General features: G+C 40.3%; 1 protein-coding gene across 1 annotated transcript; it reads right to left on the reverse strand.

Annotated features, from left to right (window-relative positions):
• Positions 1-82: 82 nt before the first annotated feature.
• LOC114517891 (vacuolar protein sorting-associated protein 13D-like) lies at positions 83-25,813 on the reverse strand. The gene is made up of 72 exons (XM_028537737.1): positions 25,462-25,813; positions 24,878-25,068; positions 24,649-24,726; positions 24,443-24,529; positions 24,228-24,344; positions 23,977-24,099; positions 23,833-23,883; positions 23,497-23,738; positions 21,966-22,134; positions 21,764-21,865; positions 21,487-21,652; positions 20,494-21,116; positions 19,973-20,171; positions 19,607-19,880; positions 19,330-19,420; positions 19,128-19,242; positions 18,966-19,053; positions 18,738-18,859; positions 18,448-18,633; positions 18,187-18,363; positions 17,984-18,114; positions 16,474-17,867; positions 15,586-16,312; positions 15,345-15,504; positions 15,013-15,256; positions 14,848-14,892; positions 14,448-14,628; positions 14,133-14,352; positions 13,923-14,056; positions 13,756-13,834; positions 13,507-13,670; positions 13,180-13,420; positions 12,797-13,024; positions 12,573-12,682; positions 12,350-12,442; positions 11,846-12,242; positions 11,540-11,721; positions 11,270-11,351; positions 10,861-10,978; positions 10,700-10,770; positions 10,337-10,576; positions 10,030-10,229; positions 9,824-9,952; positions 9,516-9,657; positions 9,221-9,431; positions 8,787-9,003; positions 8,425-8,613; positions 8,146-8,312; positions 7,932-7,985; positions 7,767-7,844; positions 6,661-6,805; positions 6,408-6,505; positions 6,119-6,196; positions 5,838-6,031; positions 5,486-5,645; positions 5,261-5,378; positions 4,944-5,177; positions 4,708-4,777; positions 4,383-4,552; positions 4,067-4,270; positions 3,885-3,944; positions 3,579-3,725; positions 3,218-3,363; positions 2,965-3,146; positions 2,647-2,720; positions 2,410-2,577; positions 1,772-1,981; positions 1,440-1,696; positions 1,007-1,173; positions 850-929; positions 614-703; positions 83-510 (listed from the first exon to the last, which is right to left on the reverse strand). The coding sequence occupies exons 1-71, from the start codon at positions 25,550-25,552 to the stop codon at positions 617-619; spliced, it is 12,969 nt and encodes a 4,322-aa protein (XP_028393538.1). The 5' UTR covers positions 25,553-25,813; the 3' UTR covers positions 83-510; positions 614-616.
• Positions 25,814-25,856: the final 43 nt, after the last annotated feature.

A 25,856-nucleotide genomic window follows, 5' to 3' on the forward strand; every position in this document is an offset into this window, starting at 1 on the left:
AATCCTGATAGAATAAAGAATAAACAAAACAATTCCGTAACTCTTAACTTTTCATTTTCATAACTACAATAACAATTTTACTAAAAAAATATTTTAGTGTTAGAAGATCGTTCTCGGTTTGTTTTTAAACTCTTTATCGAACTGGAACTTAAATTAATTTATGTAAGAGAATAAATATGTCCTCTGTTACAAATCATTAAATATACAAATTCATTTTTACGACAGGAAAAATTTTCACTTTAGAATCATTTCGACAGGAATACTAGAAACGGAAGACAAATCTCATCTAGAATAGCGAACTCGCCTTGATATACCAGAAATCGAGAGAGGGAGATTTGGAAATTTATAAGAATACATCAATTCAATGAATTCATCCGTTTCTAGTATAAACTGCACAAAAAATTGCATTCACGCAATTACATTTTAGGCGATGGAGATAGTTCCATGTTTTCCTAGGTTTTCATTTCTTGTTCTTACGAGATTGGGTTTACGTGTGCGCGAATCATCAGCCTGAAATCATGAAAGATTCGTCTGATTCGATGACCACGAATAAGATGAAACTGCTCACAATTTATTTCTGTTGACTGTGCTTCAGCGCACGTGTACCACCTACCTATCACGTAACGCTCGTCGTAGATTTCACTATGACAGTGTGCTTCACTTCTTCAAAAAGACTTTTGGCATAATTGATCTTTTGAACAAGCTAAGATAGAAATAAATAAATCACACTTCACTGAACAAGAAAGACCTTCCTTTCTTGCCTATTCATCTTCTCTATTCACTGTATGACGAGAAATCCAGTTTGTGGTACCAGCGATGCAATGGATGGCATAGGAAATTGAAGCTTACCTTCTGGGCGGACGCCGCTTCGCAGCGAACTCTAACTGGCGGCTCAGAATATTTTCTTGACAATTCAACATAATCGACGTCTGCAAAGCATAACAAAAGTAATGAAACAAGATCCTTGTACAGTTCTTAATTTCACTGACAGTGTGTTTGTATTTACCATTTTTTAAATGATGACAATCAAGGACGTCTTCAAATCTCAGAGAGACAAGGATTGATTCAGGGGATGGAATGCCGCTCGTCTTTACAAAGTACACTTTCTCGTTCGTTAGAAGAACTTTGACTCTGCCATCAATGTCGGTACGCACTGATTCAGAGGTAATAAACCTGCAAAGAACACAATAAAACACATGCGTCAGCCACGAAACTGTGTTTCTCATGTGAGTTTCGGCTCACGGAGTGATGTTATATGTAAGTGCTTGTAAAGAAAAATACTTAGAAAGAAGTTTTAGATCATCTCTCGTTCCAGTTGTGACAAGAACACGGTTCAGTGACATTGGAGAATGTTATAACTGTGACAACGCAATCCAGAATATGATACGAGTCCAGATTCAAAGTAACACAGAATCAGCACTGGATCACTCCTCACTTACTTTTCGTCCATATTATTAGCATTTAATTTCAAAACAATGGACTGTCCTTCAGAATTTGTCTTTGAGAATCTCGGGATTGCTCCACCGGGGCCAAAGCAGTTTCTGATCGAGCGAACACGTTTTGGTTGGTAAAGACGCGAACTTCGTGTGGCCGAGCCACGAACTGCGGCTGAGACGCCTGAGGCGAGGTCGAGGACCCCAGCTGTAGGCTTGGCAAATGTTCCTAGAATTCCCTTGCCAATACCTTGGAGGAATCCCTGAGGAAGGAAATTTTCAAAATTGTCAGGATAAGTTGTTAGCTTGCATGAAGTAACATAACACGAAGTACTTACAGGGACTCCTTTTTCGCTGGCTCCCTCAATCGGCTGAGTGACTATACTTGTGAGGCCACCAACTAGTCCCATTCCTAATCCTTTGATGCCGGCCACCAAGTGATCTCCACTGCTTTGATGCTGACGTTCGGCTTTCATTGCCTCACGACTTTCCAACGATTTCGAATCTGAACTGGCTGACCATAATCCGTCCGATAGTGATCCAGTAAGCTGAGAATAGAGAGGCGAGAATCAGTCGTAATCGATAAAATGGGATAAAATCTCATTATCATACTAATTATCTAACATCTAAATGACTGAGATTCACTACAAAATTAACTGCTAACCAACATTCTACACATTACATCACTAAACTGAGCCAACTAAATTCTAATACACATCCACCTTCCCAGACCCACCTCCCTAGACCCACCTCCCTAGACCCACCTCCCTAGACCCACTTCCCCAGACCCACCTCCCTAGACTCGCCTCCCAGACCCACTTCCCCAGACCCACCTCCGTAAACTCACCTCCCTAGAGCCACTTCCCCAGATCCACCTCCCCAGACCCACCTCCGTAAAGTCCCATCTTCACTTCCCCCAATTTAAACAGCAATATCAAACTTTCAACCACTCCAAACATAAACGGTAGACCCTTACCTTCGCAGCAGAATCAGACAAACCATGGGCAACATTAAGAAACAGCCCGCCAACATTACCACGCCTCACCAGTCCTTCTAGGCCGCTTGATACGTCATTAAATAACCCCATTGGATTTCCAAGAAAGTCAACTGAAGCTAAAATGAACGGGGCCTGGCCTCGCAATTCCTAGAAATTGATAACACATATCAAAAATTGTTGGTATTAGAAGGTGTGTCTTTGATGGTTAAACCTTACCTCAGAATAATGTTTCGACAGCGCATCTAAGAGCGCAGTTCTTGTATCAAATGCATGTGTACGTGAAAAGGATTCTACAAATGAGAGAAATGTTCATCATGGTTTGGAGGAGATTTGATTCCTGTAAACAGATTTCCGAGCATAAATGTCGCACCAATTCTTTTCATTTGCATCAGGGAAAATTTGGCAGTTTCTAGTTATCTTCTGAAGTAACACTTGACTTTATTAAAACCAATAAAGACAGATTATGCTGTATAAGTTGCTAAAGATCAGGTTTCCTCATGTCGTTACACTCGGGATGAAAACTCACACACTCACCAAGATCGACAACAGCGCCCTGCAAGCGAACTAGTATCAGTCCCATGGATGACTTGATCTGTTTAAGATCCTCTGGTAGCCGTGTTACCGTGGCAACTGACACACGAAGTTGAACGGCGTTGAACAGAAATTTCTCAAAATAATAACGCTTCAGACTTGACGGGGATACGGAGGAAGAAGTTCTAAGAAAAGATGAATGTCAATTTCACAGTAACAGAATCAATCATGATATAAATTAACCGTCAACGCTTACCTGTGCGTTTCAATGCCTAAATTTTCTGAATCCTGATTAACAGTAACGTCATCATCGTTATACACCCAGCCAAAGAATTGGAGAAGTTTGAACAGAAGTTTTTCATCAACTTGAAGAGTCAGTTTTCTCAACGATACATTAAGATTCTGGAAAAAGTAGTACTTAGTACAGGCATGGATAATAAAATCACTTTCTTTTAACTATTTTTTAACTATCCATGGTACAGGTCAAGGTTTTTGGAACTAGTATTAATTGGAATAGACAATTCCTGAATTTGCTTCAGTGCACACAAAAAGGGAAGGTTTTCATTGCCCGAGAACAAATTCGTGAAGTGTCTATTGGGACGAAATTTATTTTATACCTTGAAAATTTCACAATTTTGAAGTTTCGTGGGCTCGTTAGCAGCCGAGATACTGATAGCGGGCTCAGAGACCGTACAATCGTCTTTTGAAGAGGGAGTCACAAACACCATCACTGGGTATTGAGTGAGATATAGTTGGTCGTCAACCTGGTCCAGAAAAAGAAAAAAACACGAATTTAAACCACTGTAGATTATAGGGTCGCTTTCCAGTTCTAAACTGTAGAACTGAAAAGCGACCCTATACTACAACTTAGTTGGTTCTGAATGAGCTATTGTCCTATTCACCTCACATGATCAACACCATACCTGAATGTTACCAATGCTAAGCTCAAGACGTCTGGTAAAGGCCGTTGTTATATAGTCCATCTACAAAAGACAGGACGTAAATGAAAGAATATTCCGCGATAATAATGCACCCCCTGCAAGTTTTTCATATATTCCCGGTGATATCCACTAATAAACCCTATATATTCTATGGTAGCGCTTACCTCAATAGGACTAAAAGTAGCAAACACAAGTTCTTCGGGAACCCCATTTATCAAGGATATCCCTATTCCTCCAGCAAGTCTCATCTGAATTTCAGTGCGTTTGTTGGTTTGAGCATTTGCACCTCCTGACGTCACCGTCGTCTGCCTCAGGCCTCCACGCCGTTCAACGACCATCCAGTCTTTGGCAAGATAGTCTTCTTCCGTCTGTTAAAATAAAAAAAGCACTATAAGTTTTAAATTGCTGTGCAGTTAGTCTACTCCAGTGTGGTGAGCACAGAAACAGAAGGTTCCAGCGATTAAGCATAGCACAACATACTTGCTGCCTGACGTCAGAAATTCGGATAGCTCTGGTTGGTCCATCGGCGAGCACTTTAACCAATAGCATCCCAGAACCTGGTCGCAACTTTTCAATGCTGATTTGTTGTTCTTTAGGAACTTTTCCTGCTGATGATGATTTGACTGAACAGCAAAGTAATGCATCGGAACCTAGTGATAATTAAAACAAACTAACTTTATTTATACTGAATATTTCTGTCAAAGGATTCATCCATTGTAGTTAGATCAGGATTTTCATCAATTCTGGATTTCTGAATGGGAGATGACATCAAGTATTGGATAATGTATAGCAACAAACAGCTGACCTTGATATAAGCCCAAACCAGGTTTAGAACTAACAAAATAGTCTTTAATTTGATTCTTCATTCTGCCATCCTAAGAATCGAGATCAATAATTATCAATTCCCTGACTAGTATGGAACAACTGCCAATCACATAATCCACAATTAAGTAACACGACTCGATAATTCAAACTATTGATTATTCTTGACTATATTTTCTAAATTAATTTATTCAAAACAATCGGTAAAACAGATTATACCTCAGTAAAAGACCAGGTTTGGTAGTCTTTTCTTTGTGAGCTCAGCTTACTAAGAATCAGCGGTATCGATTTACGATTTCTTGCAAATGACAAAGGATCCAAATGACCGACATCTAGCACGAAACCAGCGCTTGACGACGACGGTTTCCGAGGATCAAACGGAGGCGATGATCCTTCGTTGAATAGAATTCCAGATGATGTCATTCTCCACAGTTGCGTGCGCTTGTATGGCTCCTTGGACGAGAGAAATAATCAACAAGGGCCTTGAGGCTGGATTGGGAAGGACAGACGGGAGATATCAGAAATCACACACATACCTTTTTGCTTAGGATCACGGCTGTTCCTTGAGGGACATCCAGGACTAATTCCTCAGAGTATATATTTGAGGGATCGACTGGTTTCATACTAAACGATCTGGATACAACACCTTCGGATCTGGAATGAAAAGATGGTTGATTTACACAATCCAGATTGCATTCGGGTCTCTAATAGTACCGTGACTACTGAATAACATTGAGTAGATGAAAATGTTGAATTCTCACCTTGTGAGCGTGTGTGTGAATGCAATATAAATAGCGTTGTAGTAATAGAGCTTGTCTTTCTCCCCAAGTTTATCAAGATTGAAATGAATAAAAGATCCATCGTTGACGATACCGCAGGTCAATTCACGTGGTAACGTTGGCTCATCCCAGGCATAAGGCACTAGGAAAAGAAAATGAAATGGGATTAGAAATGGAGTGGAGGGGATATAAATAGACATATGAAGGTAGGAGGGGATAATAATTGCAGGAGATGAGAAGAAGGGGACATGCGAAGGTGGAGCGATGAGGAGACTTATAATATCGAGATTTTTTCCCTAAAAAATTGATCGCAGTAAAAGCGAAAGAACAGAACCTGATTGTTTGGGTTGAAGAAGGCATCTTTGATGTTCCTCAGTACGGCTTTGGTAGAACAAAATTGGGACTTCAGACATGTTATCAATACGATATGGAGGTGGAAGTTGATTAGCATCGGTGAAAACGATATGAAACACTGCTCCTTTTAACATCACTTCAGCCCTGATGAACAGCAGACCGCCATTCGAACACCTAAAATGGACGATGAGATGAGTGCACAGAGCACCAGATGATGTCACTTCTTAGAAGTGGAGTGGGAACGTAAATCATGCTAATTACCTCATGCTCACGTGAGAGGAGTTATCGCGATCAATCTTGAAACCACCAGACCAACGGCAATCAGGAATATCATTCAATCTAAAATAGAATGAGATTTCAATTTATAAACAAAATTGACAACCAAGGGAGATGCGTCTTTTTTTCACGAGTTCTTTATCAAAGCTAGAATTGGACAAACTACCAAGACATTCGTAAATGATTCCTTTTACATCCTTTAATCGGGCTGAAGAACATTTTGTCACAAGAATCGTTTTAAACGAGTAACATAAGAGCAAGCGTTATATTTTACCTAATACACAATAGTTGATCTAAGTCTGTTCTTTCCCAATGCCAGACAACTTGAGCACCAGGCGGTGATGTCAATGTTCCATCAGGATTTCTTGTTTCCTAAACAGAACATCGATTAGGATGTCCGCAAAGAAACCTCGTACAAACGAGAGCTAAGAGCAGCTTGCGAGCTTGCTGCTAGTGTCTTCAGGCGATCAAAACGCTTCAGGGATAAAATACTCCCCATATGAGCATGCACGAGTGTTCTGCATTACCTGTTCTCTTACAAAATGCCTCTGCTGGAATGCCAGGGTGTGAGCGCTACGATTTTCAAACTGGTAACGAGGAGCAAACGTGACAATCCGCGTGTCCCGGAAACGACCTTGACCAAACCTTACATCAATACCGACATCATAGACCCTATAACAAGAGAGAGAAAGGATGAGTTGTGTGTAAGACAGGGATAATGAAGAAAGAATGAAAGAAGCTAATTGACGAGAAATGGGATAAGTAGGGAAGACAATGGATTTTTAAATAAGGAGAAGGCAATGGATATTGGGATAAGAAGGAACGACAGTGGATATTTGGATAAGGAGGAACGACAATGGATATTGGGATAAGGAGGAACGGAATGACAATGGAAATTACAAGACTGTGCACAAATTCTTTATTCGCTTTCGTTTTTAGATGATTTATTATTAAACTTTATAATAGGTGAAATTAATTACGTTTAATAAATAAGAAAACTTTAGTTTATTGCAATGTAGTTTCAGTTTAGGTTTAAATTTACCATGATTTAGCAGTAGTTAAACTAATGCCTGGATCAGTTTCGAGTTCTGAACTTTCATCACTGGCTATGTGAAAAGTGCAGCCTCCCCCAACGATATAACAAACTTTACGGCTGACAGTTTTTGAACGATCTACCTTCCCTTGGGGTTTCTTTAACCGTTTGCTCGGCTTTTTATCTTGCGTGCTGAAACGCAATTAGTGTTTTATCGTCGATGTTTTAAGCTTGTTATTAATTGTTGTGAGTTATGGTTAGTGTATTTTTAGTTTGTTTGGTTTATTCTGTAGTTTAGATCTAACATTAAGTTGGATTTGGTTACTGTATTAATCATTCGGACTAGATATTAAGTTTAATACATTTAAGGATTAGTTCAGATTATGTGGATTAGATATAGATTAGTTATTATATTTTTTAAGTAATATCTCATGGAGAACTTAGGATATTATTCCTTTTTAGACATATATAGACGAATCTTTCATCATGTTATTTTTTAAAATATCACAGGCAAACTCTAGTTCAGCCTGACTAGACGGTCCTAGCTTGAACAAGGGCCCGACACTCAAGCTAACTTCTAGTTAAAACAAACAAGCTTACATATCAGGGCGTCTGTCAGGTTGCTTCGAGTGAACTCGCGTGAATTCTCGTGGATACTCCAGGGAAAATGACGTGCACCTACAGCAGATAAAAAATATCACCGAGAAAAACAGCAATGAAACTCGGAGAGTCATCTTTCGTGCAATTGCAAAATACCGTTCTTACCAAACTGGTCTTCCAACATCTTTGTGTTGCCCCTTGCCAATTCTCATTTGACATCTGAAAGGTAAGAAATACTTCCTTAAGAACTAGTTAATTAAACAGAAAGTGGAAGTAATTTTAATAACCATCTACAGACAAAACAACCAAAAAACCCAAGTAAAGATGTAACGTCATTGGGTGTAAACGGCACTGATAGAGCCATCCAAAATCGTTTTACCTGAATGAGCCATCTTTATCATTGAACGAAAACAACAATGGCGTCAAACTTCGCGCCATTTCATGTTCATCAAACTGTCCGGCCATTTCTGCTGAACAACCTTCTTGTTTGAATATGAGTGGCATACCTGTGTCATTCACGAGCCAGAATGACGCGAATATGGAGATCTGAAAATATATTCGCAGGTTTATTGCCAATTCGAGCACGAGCGAACGACGAGTGAACAACGAGCGAACAAACCCGCATACAAGCTGTTAGATCTGATGTTTACTATCATACCTTTAGCGACAGTCCAGGTCGTAGTTCAATTTTAGCGTTCAGTCTTAGAACTCTATTCTTGGTATCCTTGATCTCAATATGTCGAATACACGATTCTGCGCCCACGCTAAGCTCTGGGATGGTCAGCACCTCGCAGTGCGGGAAATTTTCCATTGAGAACGTGAAACTAAGCGATGATGCTCGGTTAACCTGTGCCGAAATACAGAAAAAATCATGTCACTGCGTGCTCAATTAGATAATATAAGCTGTTTTTACAGACCTGCATTACAAACAGAATGAAGCTAGACTAAACTGACCATTATATATAACTGGATCTAAAGGCAAAACCATACATTGAGGTGAAAGACGAAAATCTTCTTTACCTTATACACAGGCGATAATAATCCAGGCTTAATGTTTCCACCTATTGAATGTCCACGAATACAATAAGACAGATCCACAGGAAGCAGATTGACAAGAACTATGGGAGGTAGGATCGTGATGGTGTGTGCAGGTTGAGTGACCTCATATTTTCCCAAAGGATGCTCGGCGGTAGAGTTTTCAACGGGAAAACCATCTCGCTGAACAGAGACGCAATATCTGAAAATATGAAGGGAAAAGATGAAAATTAGGTTTTAATTTTGCGATGAATTATAGTCGTGTAACTTATAAAGATGTAATCTAGATGTAGCTTATAAAAGTCCAGTCTCAAATGTTTCCCTTGCAGTGTCGTAGACGGCCATAAACAAATAAACAACCTCCAGCATTCACTGGAACTGCACTTTTAACAGTTCACAAAATCTTGGTAAATCCTAACCTGTAGTTATCCCCTGTTCTTCCACTGGTGGCTGGACATTCAATAAAGTATCCAAGATCTTCAAAATTTTCTCTTACATCTCTCCAGTGCAGATGAGTCGTGGAGAACCTCGTGTTTTTACCGTGAGGTCGAACGAAGAGGGGAGATTGCACGTAAGGTAATGGAACGGCGAAGTCAGACTGAGGAGTTAATGATGGTAATATCGCCTCACCTTGAGAGAAAACAAGAATATTAATGATATCGTGTGAATTAAAATCATCAAAACAATATCGTGTGAATTAAAACACTCTACTACCTCTTGGTAACTCTAATTTCACATCGATTGTTAAGTCTGTCTTATTCTTCAGTACCAAGGCTGATTTGACAGTTACAACTTTCTGGGCTCCATTTTCCAACTTAATATCGAAGACCACTCTTGTTGGATTGAAACGAATTACCTTCGAGATATACAAAAAGAAATATGAGAACAAACAATTATAAACTATCTCACGAGAGCGAATATGAAGCACATACCATCATGAGTGTTAGACGAGAGAGCTTCGTATAAAATCTCCCCTATACTTTGACTATGTGAAAAAAGATTTCCACATATTCGGTACCGACCTTGTTAATGCCTTTTGCTGGCATTGCTTGCCTAAAGAACGCGCCAACTTTATCCACTGAGACTGGGGAGACTTGTTCCCAACCCTCAAGCTGCACAACCAGTTGATGAACTTTCAACTCGTGTGTTTCCTACAAGAGGGAACAAATACACTTGACTGTTCAGACGTAATCAAGACAACAACATTTCCCGCAAATGCTAAACGTACTTTGTGCCTCTGCTTCTCACGCGATTGTTTGAACTCAAACGGAACTTCATCACCCGGCTGCAGTTCCCGCCATTCAGAAAGCTTCTTCGACGAATCACTGATGTTCGAGTTATGAACACGTCCAGAGAAAACCAGACCAGTTGTTGTCATGACAACCTTGGAAGGCGATGACGTGACCGTTGCAAAATGCAAGGAGCAGCCTTATGGAAAGAAAGCTGATATGTTAAGATCGTTTGTCTCAAGTAGTTTATTGATTTTCCGAATGGTTTCCAGGGAACACAGAACAGCCCGGACTCAATCACTTTACCTGTTTGATTTTGTAGTAAGAATGGAACAAACGGTGCCCGTTTTCTGAAATGTCCCAAGGTGGGCACATCTGAAGAGTTCGACTCAGACTGCGCGTCATCTTGCTGAGGGCCTGCGTCACGCTTGTTGGACGAGGGGTCCAGGAAGGCTGGGCCGTAGTAGTCATCGGACCAATTCTTTAAAGTGGTTTGAATCATTGAAATCAGAGAACTCGTGATATTCAAATCGAGACGGTCCGCAGCTACGAAAGAGAATTGGGAAAAATTGACCTCTTCTGGTATTTCTTAGCTTTGTCATAACTTTCTAACTCGACAAAATTCCCAACAAAATCCATAGGCAAAATAATATATTTCAATGCACTAACCATCAACTTTCACGAGTAAATTTTCGGGAGAATTCACTGTTCGTCGTTGCTTTTGCCAATGCACTTGACATCTGTAAAAATCATAATATGACATGTGTCTTTTTGCAATAATATCACGTTGATGTCATGTAGGTGGATCAGTGCAATCACGTGTAACTTACTTCCATGGTTCGACTAGAGGTTCCCATCCGGAGACACTGCGGTTATAGTATTCAGCGGTTAACGTACATTGCGCTGAACTGTCGCTAACACCATGAAGCTCATACCAGAAGTATAGATCTGAAAACATAAAACGAAAGGTTTTTTCATCCTCGACTCTATGGGCGCTTTCCTTTATACGGTAAAAACGGTCAGACCAGTCATGTTATATTTCGGTCCAGACAGATTACTGGTATTTTAGAGTGTTTCAAGAACTCTGCATTCAAGTATATCGTTATTTACATCTCCCAGCAAGGAAATTGCAGTTTCACCGCCATATTCTTTACGAAATACTCTATTATGACCGGTCTGACCATTTTGGCCGCTAATGGAAAGCATCCTATGACTTTAAACACAAATCATTGTCCTTACGTTGAAGAAGAAGTTCGGTAAGCGGTACATCATTATCACCACAATCATCAATAAGACACACACAAACAGAGTTTGCACGAATCTATAATATGAAAAACATATCACGTCTGTGGATGGTGGATTTGATTGTGATGATTGCTAAGCTATTTTGGAATGAAGAGGGAGGTAAGAAAAGAGCGATTGTTATGAAAATAAACCAGATTACACAGGATATTGTTATTTTCGCGCCACTAAGCGAGATTTTTATTTCGATATTTTTAGTTAATTCACCTGAAATCCAGACAGCTTACTCTTGTTTTCAGCCCCAGCAGGCTTTACAGGTGCTGTAGATGGCGTGGCGTTAAGAAGCAGCCAGGAAGCCGCTGTCTCAACATCACCGCGGCACTCATTCAACGCCCGGATGCAATCACTTTCATCAAAACCAAGTTCTTGTAAACGTTTAAGTGATGGACCTGAAGGCAAGGGAAATAAAGGAAAACATCTTTACTTTAAAAACATGTTATGCCAGTAAAAATTTGAAAATTTAAAGAGTTGGAAAAAGGTACTGGAATAGTGAACTTTTTGTTCAACTCCTACCATAAAGATACGAATAATCAGCCTTCACTTCCTCAACTTTCGGCTCGGATCCCGTTCTTTCTTTGTCAATAGCATTTGACAGTTGCTTGGACAGTGATTCAGCGATCCTCTGGTACAGCTTATAGTCATTATAGGAAATCCTCATATTGAGAGAATTTAATGTGACCTCAAGACTTGGCAAGGACTCGAGTGTGGCGTCGAGAAGACCCTGGGTCTTTCGTTTATGGTGTCTCTCTGCCGCGTTGAGCTCAATGAGGCCTGCCATAGGATCGATGATCGACAAAGCAGATTCTTCCTCGCATGACAAGTTACATGAGAAGATCTCGAGGCTCTGAACACTACACGAGAGGGGCTTTTGAGATTTGTAGTGAGGTCGCCAAGCTAAAACGGCTGTCATCTGGGAAAAGACAGATATTCAGTGAAGTGTTTGCATTATGACTTCATTTAGTTGTAACATAAAACGGAAATATCTCAAATAAGCACAATGAAGAAAGATGTACTTACTCTCAATATTATAGCATCAGTGTCCTCAATATCAACGTTTTGAAGCGCAACAAATTCCGACCCAGAAACATTTACTTTCATTTCAAATGATTTCTTCACAAAAATAGAAAAAACATATGAAAGAAATGAGAGAAACGAAGACTAGATTTTAAGATGCTGTGTCAGTTTGCTGTCAGGTAAAACTCACTTAAAGCACTCCTCATACATCAAAGAAAGTGCTAACCTGGTTTTTGTTGTCATTTTTCTGATCTGTTTGGACATTATTACCGTCCTCTGACTTTCGATCGCCTGTGGAGGATTGTGATTTAGTGTCCACAGCAGGCTGACTTTTATCTAAAACAACGTGAAAAAATTGTGAAACTTAACTTTTACCATTAAAACTAGTAAAAAGTTAGTAAAACTAAACCATTCCCAGGGTAAACTTTTCATTTTTCGTCTAGAACTCACCTTGGCTTGGCTTGTCCCAATTGTTCATGATGAAGTTGTAGATATCCAAAATGGCGTCGAGAAGGAGTGTAATTCGACTATTATTAAATATAAAGGTCATAGTCGTTCTTGTTGGGCTGTCACGATAATGGACTTCAAACATGAGAGAATTTTTTGGGCTTCCGGTTTGATTGACGGCGAGTTGCTTTCCTGGTCGAAGGACCTCTTTAAAGTAGCGTTCGTCTGAACCTAAAATAAGAAATCCAAAATATAAAGTAGAAGTAGAAGAATACCTTCACATATCCTTCATCTGAACCTAAAAATTTCCAAATATACCCTCATATAACCCTCTTGCATGCCTTCCTCTCATTATTCTTCCCTCGTGACTGACAGGCACTACAAACCTTCATGTCTGGTGTCATACAGTAAAACATCTTGTGAGACCAAGTCCATTGTCTTTGACCAATCAGAGAAGCCCTCGAAGACAAATTTGGACTTGATGAAGTCTATTTTAGCCAATGAATAACAAGCTGGTTCAATGAATGTCTTTTGGTTGTGAAGTGACGTTGAAGGAAGAAGCTCGACTTTTACATTAACAAGATCAATGATCATCTTAATGGTGGTCCATAGGTTGGTGTCGGACGACTGAAAATGAAACAGGAGATTTCGTTCATTCGTGATAGTTCTATCAATTTTCAATGATTCACAACTGGATTGATGAGAATACCAACCGTTTGGTCGTCCAAATGATCAGCCACAAACGATGATGGTCGTTCGAATGCTTCCAAAGGTTCTCCAAGATTTTGGTTTAGGAAACCAAGAATTAGGCCGTATTGAGAGTAATCGAGGTTGACATGCATTGATGAAAGAGCTCCCCAGATGCTCATGTCTGGAACTGAAGATGGGTCATTTACAAAGATTAATTACTTTGATAGACTTCAGATATCCTAGTTGCATACTTATGAATACTTTAAACTTACCAGCCCTACTTCGTGCCCAGTCTAAATTTCGTTCAATCATCAAGTCCAGCTTACAAGTCTCTTTAAAGAGCTTGTTTCCCTGTACAACAAACATCAAAATATTTGGTAAAACGTGCTTCCCAACTTGCTGTAGTCGTATTTTAAAAACATACATGCATAACTCTTACCTGTCTTTTGTACAAGAACACATCTCCCTGCTGTGAAATTGACACGGCTGAGAATAGGTCAATGTCTACCAACTCAACTTCCATATGATCTAACATACACGGTGGCCCCACTTCTTCAGAACCGCAGCTTTTGTCTAAAGAGGTTATGTTGAAGACATAATTTCAGAAATTCATATTGCCTGGACTGCGAAACAAACAATCAAATCTCACCGGGTAATATTTCCAATTCGTCATCTTCCGCCTCCGAACTAAGCCCCCGGAGTATCGTACCCTCGTCATCAGCGAATAGAAATTGATTTCTCAGGGTCATGTGACCAAGGCTTGCGACGAGGAGATCCTCGGACGTGGAGGATTTGGGGAAGATCATCAACGGAGAACCAGCAATTATATCCAGAGAGATTCTCGTAGCTCGAGTGGACATTTCAGCAACCTTGGAGAAAGTAGATAATGTTCAGGTTGAAGCGGTTACTGTACCTTCACCAAAGTGTCATCATAACCCGAAACTCAGTACCATATTCGCCCTACCTCGTTTCCTGCGGCCACGGTTCTCATCCGTCTCAAAGATTCCTGTATTTGCGAGAAATGATTGACGAATGCCATGAGCTCAGATTGAAATCGCTTCGTGTGAACATACTGGACAGCGGACATGCGGAGTTTAATATTCATATCGTACTCGTGACGTAATTCCGGGTCGGGATCACCATATCTAAACATGAAGCCAAAACAATATGGTTGCAAGAATGAAGATAGATCCTGAAGTCTGCATGGAAATCATGGAAATTTTTTTATGTAACGTAGGAAGTGCCATTAATCACACGATAGACGGTCAAAACAGTCATGCGGAATATTCTAAATTCAAATTCAAATTGAAATAAGAATGAACGGGACCATTTACCACCTAATGAAAGGCGCTCTAAAATAATACCTGAAAAAATCAAAATCCAAAGCCTCTTCCCCACATGTTGTAAATCTACAAACGAAAGAAAAAGGAACAATGACAAAAGCTGCAATGCTCTTCTGTTTAGGTAGAGAACAGAAAATCATTGTTCATGAACTCCCTCCCCTTGTAATCCACGATGCCTCTACTTACTTTTCTCTATACATCTTTCCATGAGGAGACATGTCAACCAAATTGATCTTCATCAGTTTTCCTTTAACGTTCATGTCGTTCTCTCTCATGTTAACTAGCGACGAGAGACCAGCGATCTTGATCTTTGCAAGAGGATATTTAACCTTGTTCAAAGTCAACGACAACGAGGAAACGCGAACTTTGTACTGAGAATTGATGTGTTCTTGAATTGAGTTTTCCTCTCCGTCAGGCAATGAAGATTCGGCTAAGAAGTGAGAGAAAAGACAGTCAAAAAAGAATTGTTTTTGAACCAGTTCAATTAATTGCCACGAACAACAAGATAAAGACAGTACTTTCTATTTGTCTTTCGATATTCATTGCATCTTGTTTTTGGGCTGTGTTGATCTCGTCTGGAGCTCGACCAATGCCAAAGAACTCCAGAAAAACAACCCATGTCTGAAGGTTTACAGTTGTATCCAACGAATTGAAATCCACCTCAACAAATCTGTCGGTCTAAAATGAAATGAAATGACAGTGGTTTGAAGATACGACTCATTCTTTACTCAATGTAGGGCATTTTGCAATATATTCCACCTTGTTATATTTTGTGATGTATTCCTCTGAGGTCCTATCCACCATAAGAGCTTTAATCTTCACGAGAGTATCATCCCCAGTCTCCTTATACGTATCTCTCTTCCCAAGGAACTCTTCGACAGAATCATTAACGCTCTCGTCCCGGTCCTCCGTGTCTTCACACATCTCTTCGGCTCGTAACGCGAACATTCGACGATGTTGGAACATCGGCCTCAGGGGGGAGGAGGCACGCATGCCATTACCCCGGGGGTTGCTGCCCAATTCCATCGGCAGTGAGGTGGAATGAGCATCTTTTGCGAAAAATCCCGAAATATCCGGACAGGATTTTGACAGTGCTTCGTTGCGTTTCAAATTACCTTTAGATGTTTTTGACAAAGAACTCGAAGACACCATCATATTACGGTACAAGGAATCTGGGTTTTGCAATAAATCTTCGACGGCCAAGCCACCCAAAGATACGTCGTAATATGTCGCTGATTTCACGGTGTTTTTGTACAGCAGTTCGAAATCTTGGAAAAAAACATTGACGATTCCCTGTTCGCCGTCCTTCAAATCGCCTCTTAACTCTATATTGAAACGAGGCACATCGAAGCTCGCCCGAATGGGAGTTCGGGCTCCTTCGGGCGTTATTGAAAGGTTTTCGGATGGTCCGCTGTCATTTGATTGGTCAACGTTCATCGGAACTGGTTCTACCTGATTCGCATTCTCCAAATCGAAAGATGACGATCTAATGACAAGAATTTAAAATCACGTTCAATTGCAAACTAGGAGCAAATTGACCTGGTCTCATGCATAACAACACAAAATGGTCGCACATTAGATGGATGTATTGGGCTACCTTTTCAGCCAAGATATTAAAAACCATATACATTATTAATACACACTTACACTGGAGATATGATTGGTGATGTCACAGCACTAGAAGCTGTCGAAGTCCCCCTCGATCCACTCATATTCCTCTCAGTCTTCCCAGATAACGTATCATTGGTTGACAACAGTTGTTTATAAGCTCTGTTTGATAGCACCAACTGAAGGGGTTTTGTGACACGACCCGATACGAGAATGGTCGGCTTCGAGCTCTCCCCGAAGTCAGTCTCTGAGATTTCACCTTCGGCTTCATCCCCAGGCCCACTACGACAGCATCGGTCGACCACGAGCCGTAAAGCCGTATTGTGTAAAATATGTTCGCTGACGGCAACACCCGTGCCATTCTCCGAGCACCTTGCGCCACCTTTTGCCAACCCCAGAGAATACAAACTCATATCAGTAATGTCAATATACACGCGGTCTATATCGTCAAAATCGGTGGAACTGTCCGAAGTTTGGTCAAAATTGTTTTCCGTGGCGCTGTCGTTAAAACTAAAATTAATATTGCTATCAGAATTTGTTCGCCTGCAATTCTCTTGAAAACTATGATCGTAAGAAGTTAAATGGGTATTGTATATCACTATCCGACCTAAATGAGCCACCAAGCGCTCCTGGCTACTTGAAGTACGCGGCAATATAACCACCGGTGTCTCTATAGTCACGTGAGCATACACACGGCGTTTACTCTCGGGGGCGGATGCAATTGGTCCCAGGTTCCGTTCAACCGCGCCGTCCCACGAGTCTACACTCGGCCGCCGACTTGACGACCTGGGTTCGAGGCCTAACCCTGAAGAACCTTGAGTGAACGAGGATGAAAAATAATCTATTCCGTCAGCCAATGATTTTTGCTTGGTTACCAAGCCCATAGCCATGGAGGTTGCCGCTGATCGTAATGATTGTGCAACCGCATTTGCATGGCTACTAAAATCATCAAAGCATCGCGTTAGTTCAGAAATAAACCTGTGTGTATGTGTATAATGTGCCGACGCCATATGAACTGATAGACGTATATGCTTCGATAAGCTTTCATCAGCCGGGGGGTGTGAGCCAATGTCTGTCGGCTTAGGTTTGACTAAGGTGAATGTAAAAGCCTTCTTGGCCTCCCCTCCTGAATCAAAGTCTTGAAATACACCGGAATTTGATCTTGGACTCCCTGTCATTAAAACCCCAACACTCAGCACCTCTCTGTGGCAAATATCCTCCGGTGTCACGTCAAGTACATGTAGGCCTCCCAGAGATCCCTCGATGATCTGTTTATCCCCGAATGTCACCTGCGTCCAAAGATCAATTATGTTAACGTCGGCAACTTTTCGGGCAAAGCTTTGATTTTCTAGCGTGAGCCCACGTATAAACTGTACGTTGAGCTGATGAAAGGTGGCCGTTATCTCCATGGAAACTGGTGATTCGTCATCCTGCTAAAAACGAAAACAGCGTTGGTCTCATTCTCACAGTCCCTAACTAATGCGTGGGTTTACAATATTGGAAAATTGACATAGTTATAGAGAATTTTTGTAATTCACTCGATCCCAACCTTCTCCTGGAGATCCTTGGCTACTTCATTTTCAGTGATAGTCTGAAGGTTGGCCGTGGAAGATTGAGTACCACCAGATGGAAATAGAGTGTTGATGAAATTCATCAGTTCAACAATTGTCTCTTGGTTGGCTAGAAAAATTGAGAAGAACATTGAGAAATGATCTACATATGGGGTGTAGGCGAAAAGAAAATTTAACTTACCAATAAATTTGACACTGTTAAACTGTATTGAAGCAATCCTCATGGGCTGTTCGCTTCTTAAACTTGGACTATTTGTATTTATTTGATTGTAATCCACCGTAACAACTGAGTCAAACTCAGGCTGATCAACATTCTCCGAGCTATCGAGTATGAACACCTTATTGGCAACAGGATGAACTAGAATGAATGATATGAATGATAGATATTGTATAAAAATGCAAGTAAATACAACAAATAGACATTGTCGTAAACGACTCTTACCTGGTGTGACACATTTATTTCTACTAGAGTCGTGAGAGGACAATAACATCTGAAACTCTGGACCGTAGGTCTGCACGCGATCCACAAGAAAGATATCGTAAACCATTAGCGACAACGACATATCATAAGGTCTCTTCGTGTAACTGGACTTAACACCATCGACTTTTAACTCTGCAATGACTCGACCTGCAACGTGGATTTGAACATTTGTAAGACCGTGTGTGTGTGACCAGAGAATCTCGCATTTGAGTGTCGTTTTCAGTAAAATAGTTTGATAAAAGTTTACATACCTCTGCCAGACAAAAAAACGCAGAGTTCGTTAATGCAGAATTGTCCAAGAACCTGACACGATTCTTCTGATAACTGACCAAGCTTTTGGCGACAATCCAGAGAACTGTCCGATGACTGATGACTAAACAACGTGAAAACGTTTACATGCTTTAATCTTATGCTGATGTGTAGAGGATTAGATAATAAGACTGCTCAAACTGCTGAAAGAAGATCTAGTAGATCATTACCTTAGTGAGGGTGTAGCACTATCATAGGTGTCTTGATTTGTAAGTTTGTAATAGTCAACTTCAGTGAGGTCGAGCAAGGATTTTGATGCTTTAGAAACAGAAACGAGAGAATTTTAGGGATAACGTTTAGATTAAAAGACAATTTACGATCTTTAAACTTACTTTCATTCAATGATAAGTTAGGAAACGATTCCACGGACTCGTCCGAAGATTGTTGTTGTGTGATGGAGTTGTTACTACCCCAGAGGTTTGCCATACATTTCCACATGGTTTGGACCTAAATGAGATTAAAATTAGGTCGTGTCTTGTAGTTAGCTATCTACATTATGTATCTAGCTGGAGTTAATACCAGACTACTGCCCACCTTTATCTCGCTAAAATACAAATTTAGTTTTGGTAAATCGCCTGACACGGTTACACTTGGCCACTTAGGGTCTGCGGTGAATATTAACCTCCTAAAACAATGAAAAACAGAATTTAAATTCTATAGCTATTCACAACAAGATCACGCTCTAACAACAGTTTAGATCTAACTGATACCTCAGCACTAAATACTATATACTATATCACATCCCTGTATAGAAACCGCAAAGCAATCTAATAAGTACACCTCTTGTTTCCTCCAAAACAACAGAACAAACCTTTCCAGTTGAAGTGAAATTGTGAACTTATCCACAATGCTAAACTCCTCAAGGCTTCCAGCTATACCACTGCTTTGCTTTTTTCGATACTCGTCAATCTTTGCGACTAAGACCTGCAGATCTGCTAGTTCCAAGGTGTATCTATCGTAAACTTTATCGGCCAGTGACTCCGCAGTAAAACTTTCTTTCAGCTCGCTCAGAGACGCCACGGCTGGAAGGCCGTCCATCTCGTCTTCGCTTGGCGGTGTTGACGGAGGAGTGACAAACGAATCGTCTAAAGATTTCATTTGAAAAACATTTCAACTTTATAAAAATTACACTTGAATGGCCTAATCCGTAAGTATGTATATCTTTAGTTTCACTCACCATCGTCTTCCCCCTCAATTTCCATGTTAACTTTGTTCTGTGTGTCTTGGGATGTTTTCGCTGAGCCAGATTTTGTGACGAATGAAAGGTTTCCAAGATCGACAAGAATCATCGAAGCATTCTTTTCTTGAAACGACTCGGGAAGAATGATTTGTGGGGCAGCAATAAACATCTCGATGTTCCATCTTTTGTCTTGCGTCTATAATGAAATTAGATGAAATAGTATTGGGGACAATACTACTTTCTTTCTAACTCTCCTGACGAAGGCCCTCCGGTCGAAACGTCGAGAGGTTTTTTGTCTATTTTAGACAGTAGTTAACCACATTTGATGCTAAGTTATTGGAGACAGTAGTTTAGGAATAAGATCTTTAAATAGCTTATATTCATTTTCATAACTATACAACGATGTGTACGAGCTTCAATGATTTTTAGTTCCTTTGTCAATGATTTTTTAGTTCAAAGATCTGTATATGGATGAGTGTATAATATAGCATGGATCCAGGCCCCTAATCACAACGCACCTTGACTTGCCCCAGTAACAAATCATCCATGGCATGATAGAGCCCAGTCTTGGTCTGTGTCTTTAACTCCTCGTATCTCGCCCAAGCTGCATCCAATATCTGTTGCTCAATGGCGTGAAGGTCGGCCTTCTTCGTTGATATCGTTTGTCTTCTGAAGAAATCTGAGATCCTCTCGATTGTGGCCGGATTATAAACAATCTGCAGTGGCTGTGTTCTTATTTTTAAGCCATAACCAATTTTACTACTTTTTGGCATTTTTTCAAATTCTAGTTGAAATACGGACTCGTTGGGAGAATCCTCGGAGATTTGCTTTGGTTGTCCTGACACCAAGTAATGAAAAATATTCCCTTCACTCATCTTGTCTTTGACCAGTATAGACCGTAGGCTCATGTTACTGCGCCAAGTGCTGCTCCTGGGGCAAACTCGAGACATCCATCTCACGTCAGCATACACGATTTCGACCAATGGCTGTAGTTCGCCATGGTTAATGCGATTCTTAGTTGTCAAGAGCTTGAACTGTCCGCTGTCAAGGTGGAAGTTCAAATTGGCGAAGACGGTGTCGCGTTTGAAAATTGAATCATCCGTATTGCCCTCTTGTATTTCCTCCAGAAATTGCTCTTCTTCTGCAAATATAAAATACATACGCATAAATCATTTACTGATAGTGTATCCAACTAACAATTGGTGTATCCATCTGGCAAATTCGTGCATCCGTATATCAATTCGTGTGCATATCCATCTATCAATTCGTGTATCCATCGCAATTATGTAGTGTATCTAACTAACAACTGGTGTACCCATCTAGCAAATTCCTACATCCATCTATCAATTAGTGTATCCATCTATCAATTCGTGTATCCATCGCAATTAGTGTATCCATCTATCAATTCGTGTATCCATCTATCAATTCGTGTATCCATCGCAATTAGTGTATTCATCTAACAATTGGCGCCATTGTTCATTATTCAACGTATCTTTCTATCACCGCGTTACCTTCAGTCTGAGGTCCTTCACTTGCAACATTTGGAGGCAGTGAGGTGTCCACAGTAGTACTTTCCTCAGAGGCACCATACCATCCCCACCAACCGGACAACCAACCAGCGCTTGCATCATTTTGTGTTGAGTTTTGTTGACTTTGCGAATGTTTGATCTCTGCAGCCTAAAATAAACACAACTGGCTGTAGCAAATGGCTGGTATTTTAACATTCTTTGTTCAAACATACGAAACGTTTTTTTGAAGAAAAATCACAACAAATAAACGAGGACCAACCCTTCTCAATGCCTCTTCCTTTCTGACGATAGCGACAGCAATAGAACGCAGCACCTTTAATTCTTCAAAGCTTAATTCATCCTCGATTTCTTTTTGAATGACCTGCGTGAAGGGAATTGATTTTAATTTTGGAAATAGCACAAAATGAAAGCTTTGAAATGACAGACTAGCAAAGAAACAAACAAATAGGCAACAAACCAACCGTTGCATTTACGTCTTCAGTGGCCTCCGTCAAATGTTTGGTATAAACGTTAACGTATTTTACAATAGTTTGAGCTCTTGTTATGGTGAAAGACCACGTCTGACGTTTGTTTCTTTCTTCGATGAAGTTTAAGACACACTTTCCAGCAAACTGCCACCAAGCTTTTGCACTGTAGAAGGAAATAACTAACTTAATTCGAAATACGGGCTTTTAGGGGAGAAGAAAATTTGGGAAACTGCTAATTATTATTATAACCTGCCATAAAGGTTCAAACCACTACTGACAAACAGGGCCGCTGAGAGGGGGGGCAGGGGGTATTTTGCACCGGGCCCAAACCTGAAGGCCGCCCCGACTTGAGAAAGACTCAAAATTAAAACACCCTAAAAAATGCCACTTTCTAAACGCCATTTTCCGACGGACTCGACCATGGTCGAATTCGCCATTTTCCAGCCAATTCGACCATAGTCGAATTCGTCATTTTCCGGCCAATTCGACCATGGTCGAATTCGTCATTTTCCGGTTAATACGACCATGGTCGAATTCGTCATTTTCCGGTTAATTCGACCATGGTCGAATTCACCATTTTCCGGCCGATTCGCCCATCGTCGAATTCGCCATTTTCCGGCCGTTTTTCGGCGAATTCGACCATGGTCGAATTAGTCGCTTTCCGGCGAACTCGACCATGGTCGAATTAGTCGTTTTCCGGCGAAATACGACCATGGTCGAATTAGTCGTTTTCCGGCGAACTCGACCATGGTCGAATTAGTCGTTTTCCGGCGAATTCGACCATGGTCGAATTAGTCGTTTTCCGGCGAACTCGACCATGGTTGAATTAGTCGTTTTCCGGCAAACTCGACCATGGTCGAGTTAGTCGTTTTCCGGCGAACTCGTCCATGGTCGAGTTAGTCGTTTTCCGGCGAATTCGACCATGGTCGAGTTAGTCGTTTTCCGGCGAACTCGACCATGGTCGAGTTAGTCGTTTTCCGGCGAACTCGACCATGGTCGAATTAGTCGTTTTCCGGCGAACTCGACCATGGTCGAATTAGTCGTTTTCCGGCGAACTCGACCATGGTTGAATTAGTCGTTTTCCGGCAAACTCGACCATGGTCGAGTTAGTCGTTTTCCGGCGAACTCGACCATGGTCGAGTTAGTCGTTTTCCGGCGAATTCGACCATGGTCGAGTTAGTCGTTTTCCGGCGAACTCGACCATGGTCGAATTAGTCGTTTTCTCGTTAACTGGATCATGGTCGAATTCGCCATTTTCCGGCTAATTCGACCATGGTTGAATTCGCCATTTTCCGGCCAATTCAACCATGGTCGCATTCGGCATTTTCCGGCCAATTCGACCATGGTCGTATTCGGCATTTTCCGGACAATTTGACCATGGTCGAATTCGCCATTTTCCGGCGGACTCGACTAAGGGCCCCAGAAAAACATTTTGCGCTGGGCCCCACAATATATTTCAGCGGCCCTGCTGACAAATAATAGTTGCAGAATTTCGCTATCTACTTAGCAGTTGTAATATTTTTACTTGTGTTTCTTCGGTAAAAGTGGTCTCCATTTTCGATACTTTTGACTGCGAAAATGTCTCTGGAATTCTTCCATGAGTTTGGACAGGTTCTGATACTGTACATCAGCCAGAGAGATTGCAATTTTTTCGAGATGTATGTCGATGATAAATCTTGGTTCTTCCTTGTCTCTCAATGGAACAGCTGAACAGTTGCGTTGGAGTTTTACTTGAGAGCTTAACGGGTGCAGAATGTACTCATGTTGCTAAATAATATATAATACAGTAATTATGATAAATGATGATAAATGATAAAATATGATACCTAAATGAACACAGAATGCTGAATCTTTGACTCACAGAAAAACCAGCCATTCCTTGTTGCCTTCCGATTATACGACATAAGGCATCCTGATGAAATGAAATTAACAAAATGCGTTTGTTTAATAAAACACTGTTACACTGGTTTGAAACAAATAGTGTTGGGTCTAGGTTCATTCTTACATTTAAATCTTTTGAAGGTAAATCTCCAACTAAACTTGTGTCTGAGTCCCAATACAAGGCAAACTTCTGAATTTCAATAAGTTTGAACTTTGTCTGACTTTCGGACACTAAAAACTCTGGTTCCTGGCAAGACAAAATTAGTTTAGGTAACATGTAATGATAAGCTATTATTCAATTTGATCATTTACTACTAGATTGTTCCTTGTGAAGTAAACTCTGAACTATGGATAGAACAGCTGTGTCTAAGTTACCCAATTCTGATTTGCTGATTCCATGGCAAGCTTCTCAATTGTAATTCCGACTGCAAAGGGATTTTCTGGGTTAAGAATGTTGTCTTCATACCGAACATGAACATCGTTGACAACCAACTAAATAAATTAGTTTAATAAAGGTAATGTATTTTGATCACAGCTACTGTACCTTTCCAGTACTGAATGAAATTAATATGTTAACTGATATATAATACCTGAAGATTTTCCATAATTGTTGTAGATAGAGAAGAATAGATTGAAGTCCACCAGGACTCAGTTGCACTTTCCTTTGACCTCCCAAACTAAAGTAGTTTAAAACAGATTTCTAATATTGCTTAGCCCTAGTGCAAGCTTTTAACATTGAATACTGCATTTACAGCAAGAGTTCCTTAAGCTATAACTATAGCAAGAAGAATTTTACCTGCCACTGCATCTCCAGACCATCAAGTTGTTTCTGTTTTCGTTCAGATTCTTTTTTCTTTTCCTGTTCTTCATCATACTAGAAAATCAAACAACATGTTCAACCATCCAATGCATAAATCCCATGTAAATCCATTTGACTTAACTTATTAGCACAGATAGCTTCATGGAACATTTTGAATGATCTTACTGGATTATTGGACTAAACACTAGGTGTAAGATTTATATACCTGATATTCGCATAGAGGTCCAGCTATAAGATATAGTTTATCAATATGAATGATCCATGGCTCTGACTTGGGATGACGAAAAGGGATGGAAAGCTTGAGACGTCCAATAAATCCTGACTTCACTTCTAATGGGAGCTCAAGGCCTTGTAGAGCTGTCTTTCGTAGGGGCAAATTTTCAAGCTCCACTGTTCCTAAATATTTAAATGGACATCAGTGACTGGGTTGAAAATATATCATTTAATTAAATAAATTAAACAGTTTTTGCAACGTCACATGACATTTAAATGACACTGTTTATATTGGATTATATATAAATGATCATATGAAAATAATAAATAATAATATAGTATACATCCAAAGTTAAATGGAGATAACTTTTATTTAAGATCGCCATAATTTATATCTATTTCAGGAAACAAGAGCACTCTGTACGCATTCAAGTCGTCGAAATCGGCAAACACCAGAATATTTATAAATTATTAAAGCAAAATGTAATTTGATCATGGTCAACCCTAACGACATGGATCGCTTTAGTACTTGACACGATTTACAACGCTTAGGAAATCCAAGCAAAAAACTCTTACCATAACCAATGGATAGCTGATCTGTATTGAGGTTCTCAACATACTCCCCAACATAAGTCCGTAAAACCCAGGCAGCGAGACTTTCTAACATTTTAAAACGAAAGTCTGAAGGTTTTAATATGATGTTGTACTACGACAGGTCGGACAAGAATCACATTGCCAGGTTTGCGAGCTGTAAATTTGTATTTCCAAAAACATTTCACACACCGATTTCCGTTAGATTTGTAGCCACATAGCATCGCTTTAATTTTACAACTTTCCAGAAAAATCTATTAAAAGACGTGGGATATATCGTCAAAAAACTGTTGCATAACAATCCAGTCAGAGCAAGAAATTTCGGCCATTTTTCTGATCGACGCCAGCGATATGTTGGTGGTTGGTCAGCAGCGAATATT

The sequence above is a fragment of the Dendronephthya gigantea genome, unplaced genomic scaffold (assembly GCF_004324835.1).
Source record: "Dendronephthya gigantea isolate DGI-Jeju-01 unplaced genomic scaffold, DenGig_1.0 000010F, whole genome shotgun sequence".
Lineage (NCBI taxonomy): Eukaryota > Metazoa > Cnidaria > Anthozoa > Malacalcyonacea > Nephtheidae > Dendronephthya > Dendronephthya gigantea.

Coding starts and splice junctions, on each gene's coding strand:
- LOC114517891 (XM_028537737.1), bottom strand. CDS start 25,552: ATGTTAGAAAGTCTCGCTGCCTGGGTTTTACGGACTTATGTTGGGGAG. Junction 6,032..6,118: donor TCCTCTCACGTGAGCATGAG/GTAATTAGCATG, acceptor CGTCCATTTTAG/GTGTTCGAATGGCGGTCTGC. Junction 3,364..3,578: donor AAAATTGTGAAATTTTCAAG/GTATAAAATAAA, acceptor TACTTTTTCCAG/AATCTTAATGTATCGTTGAG.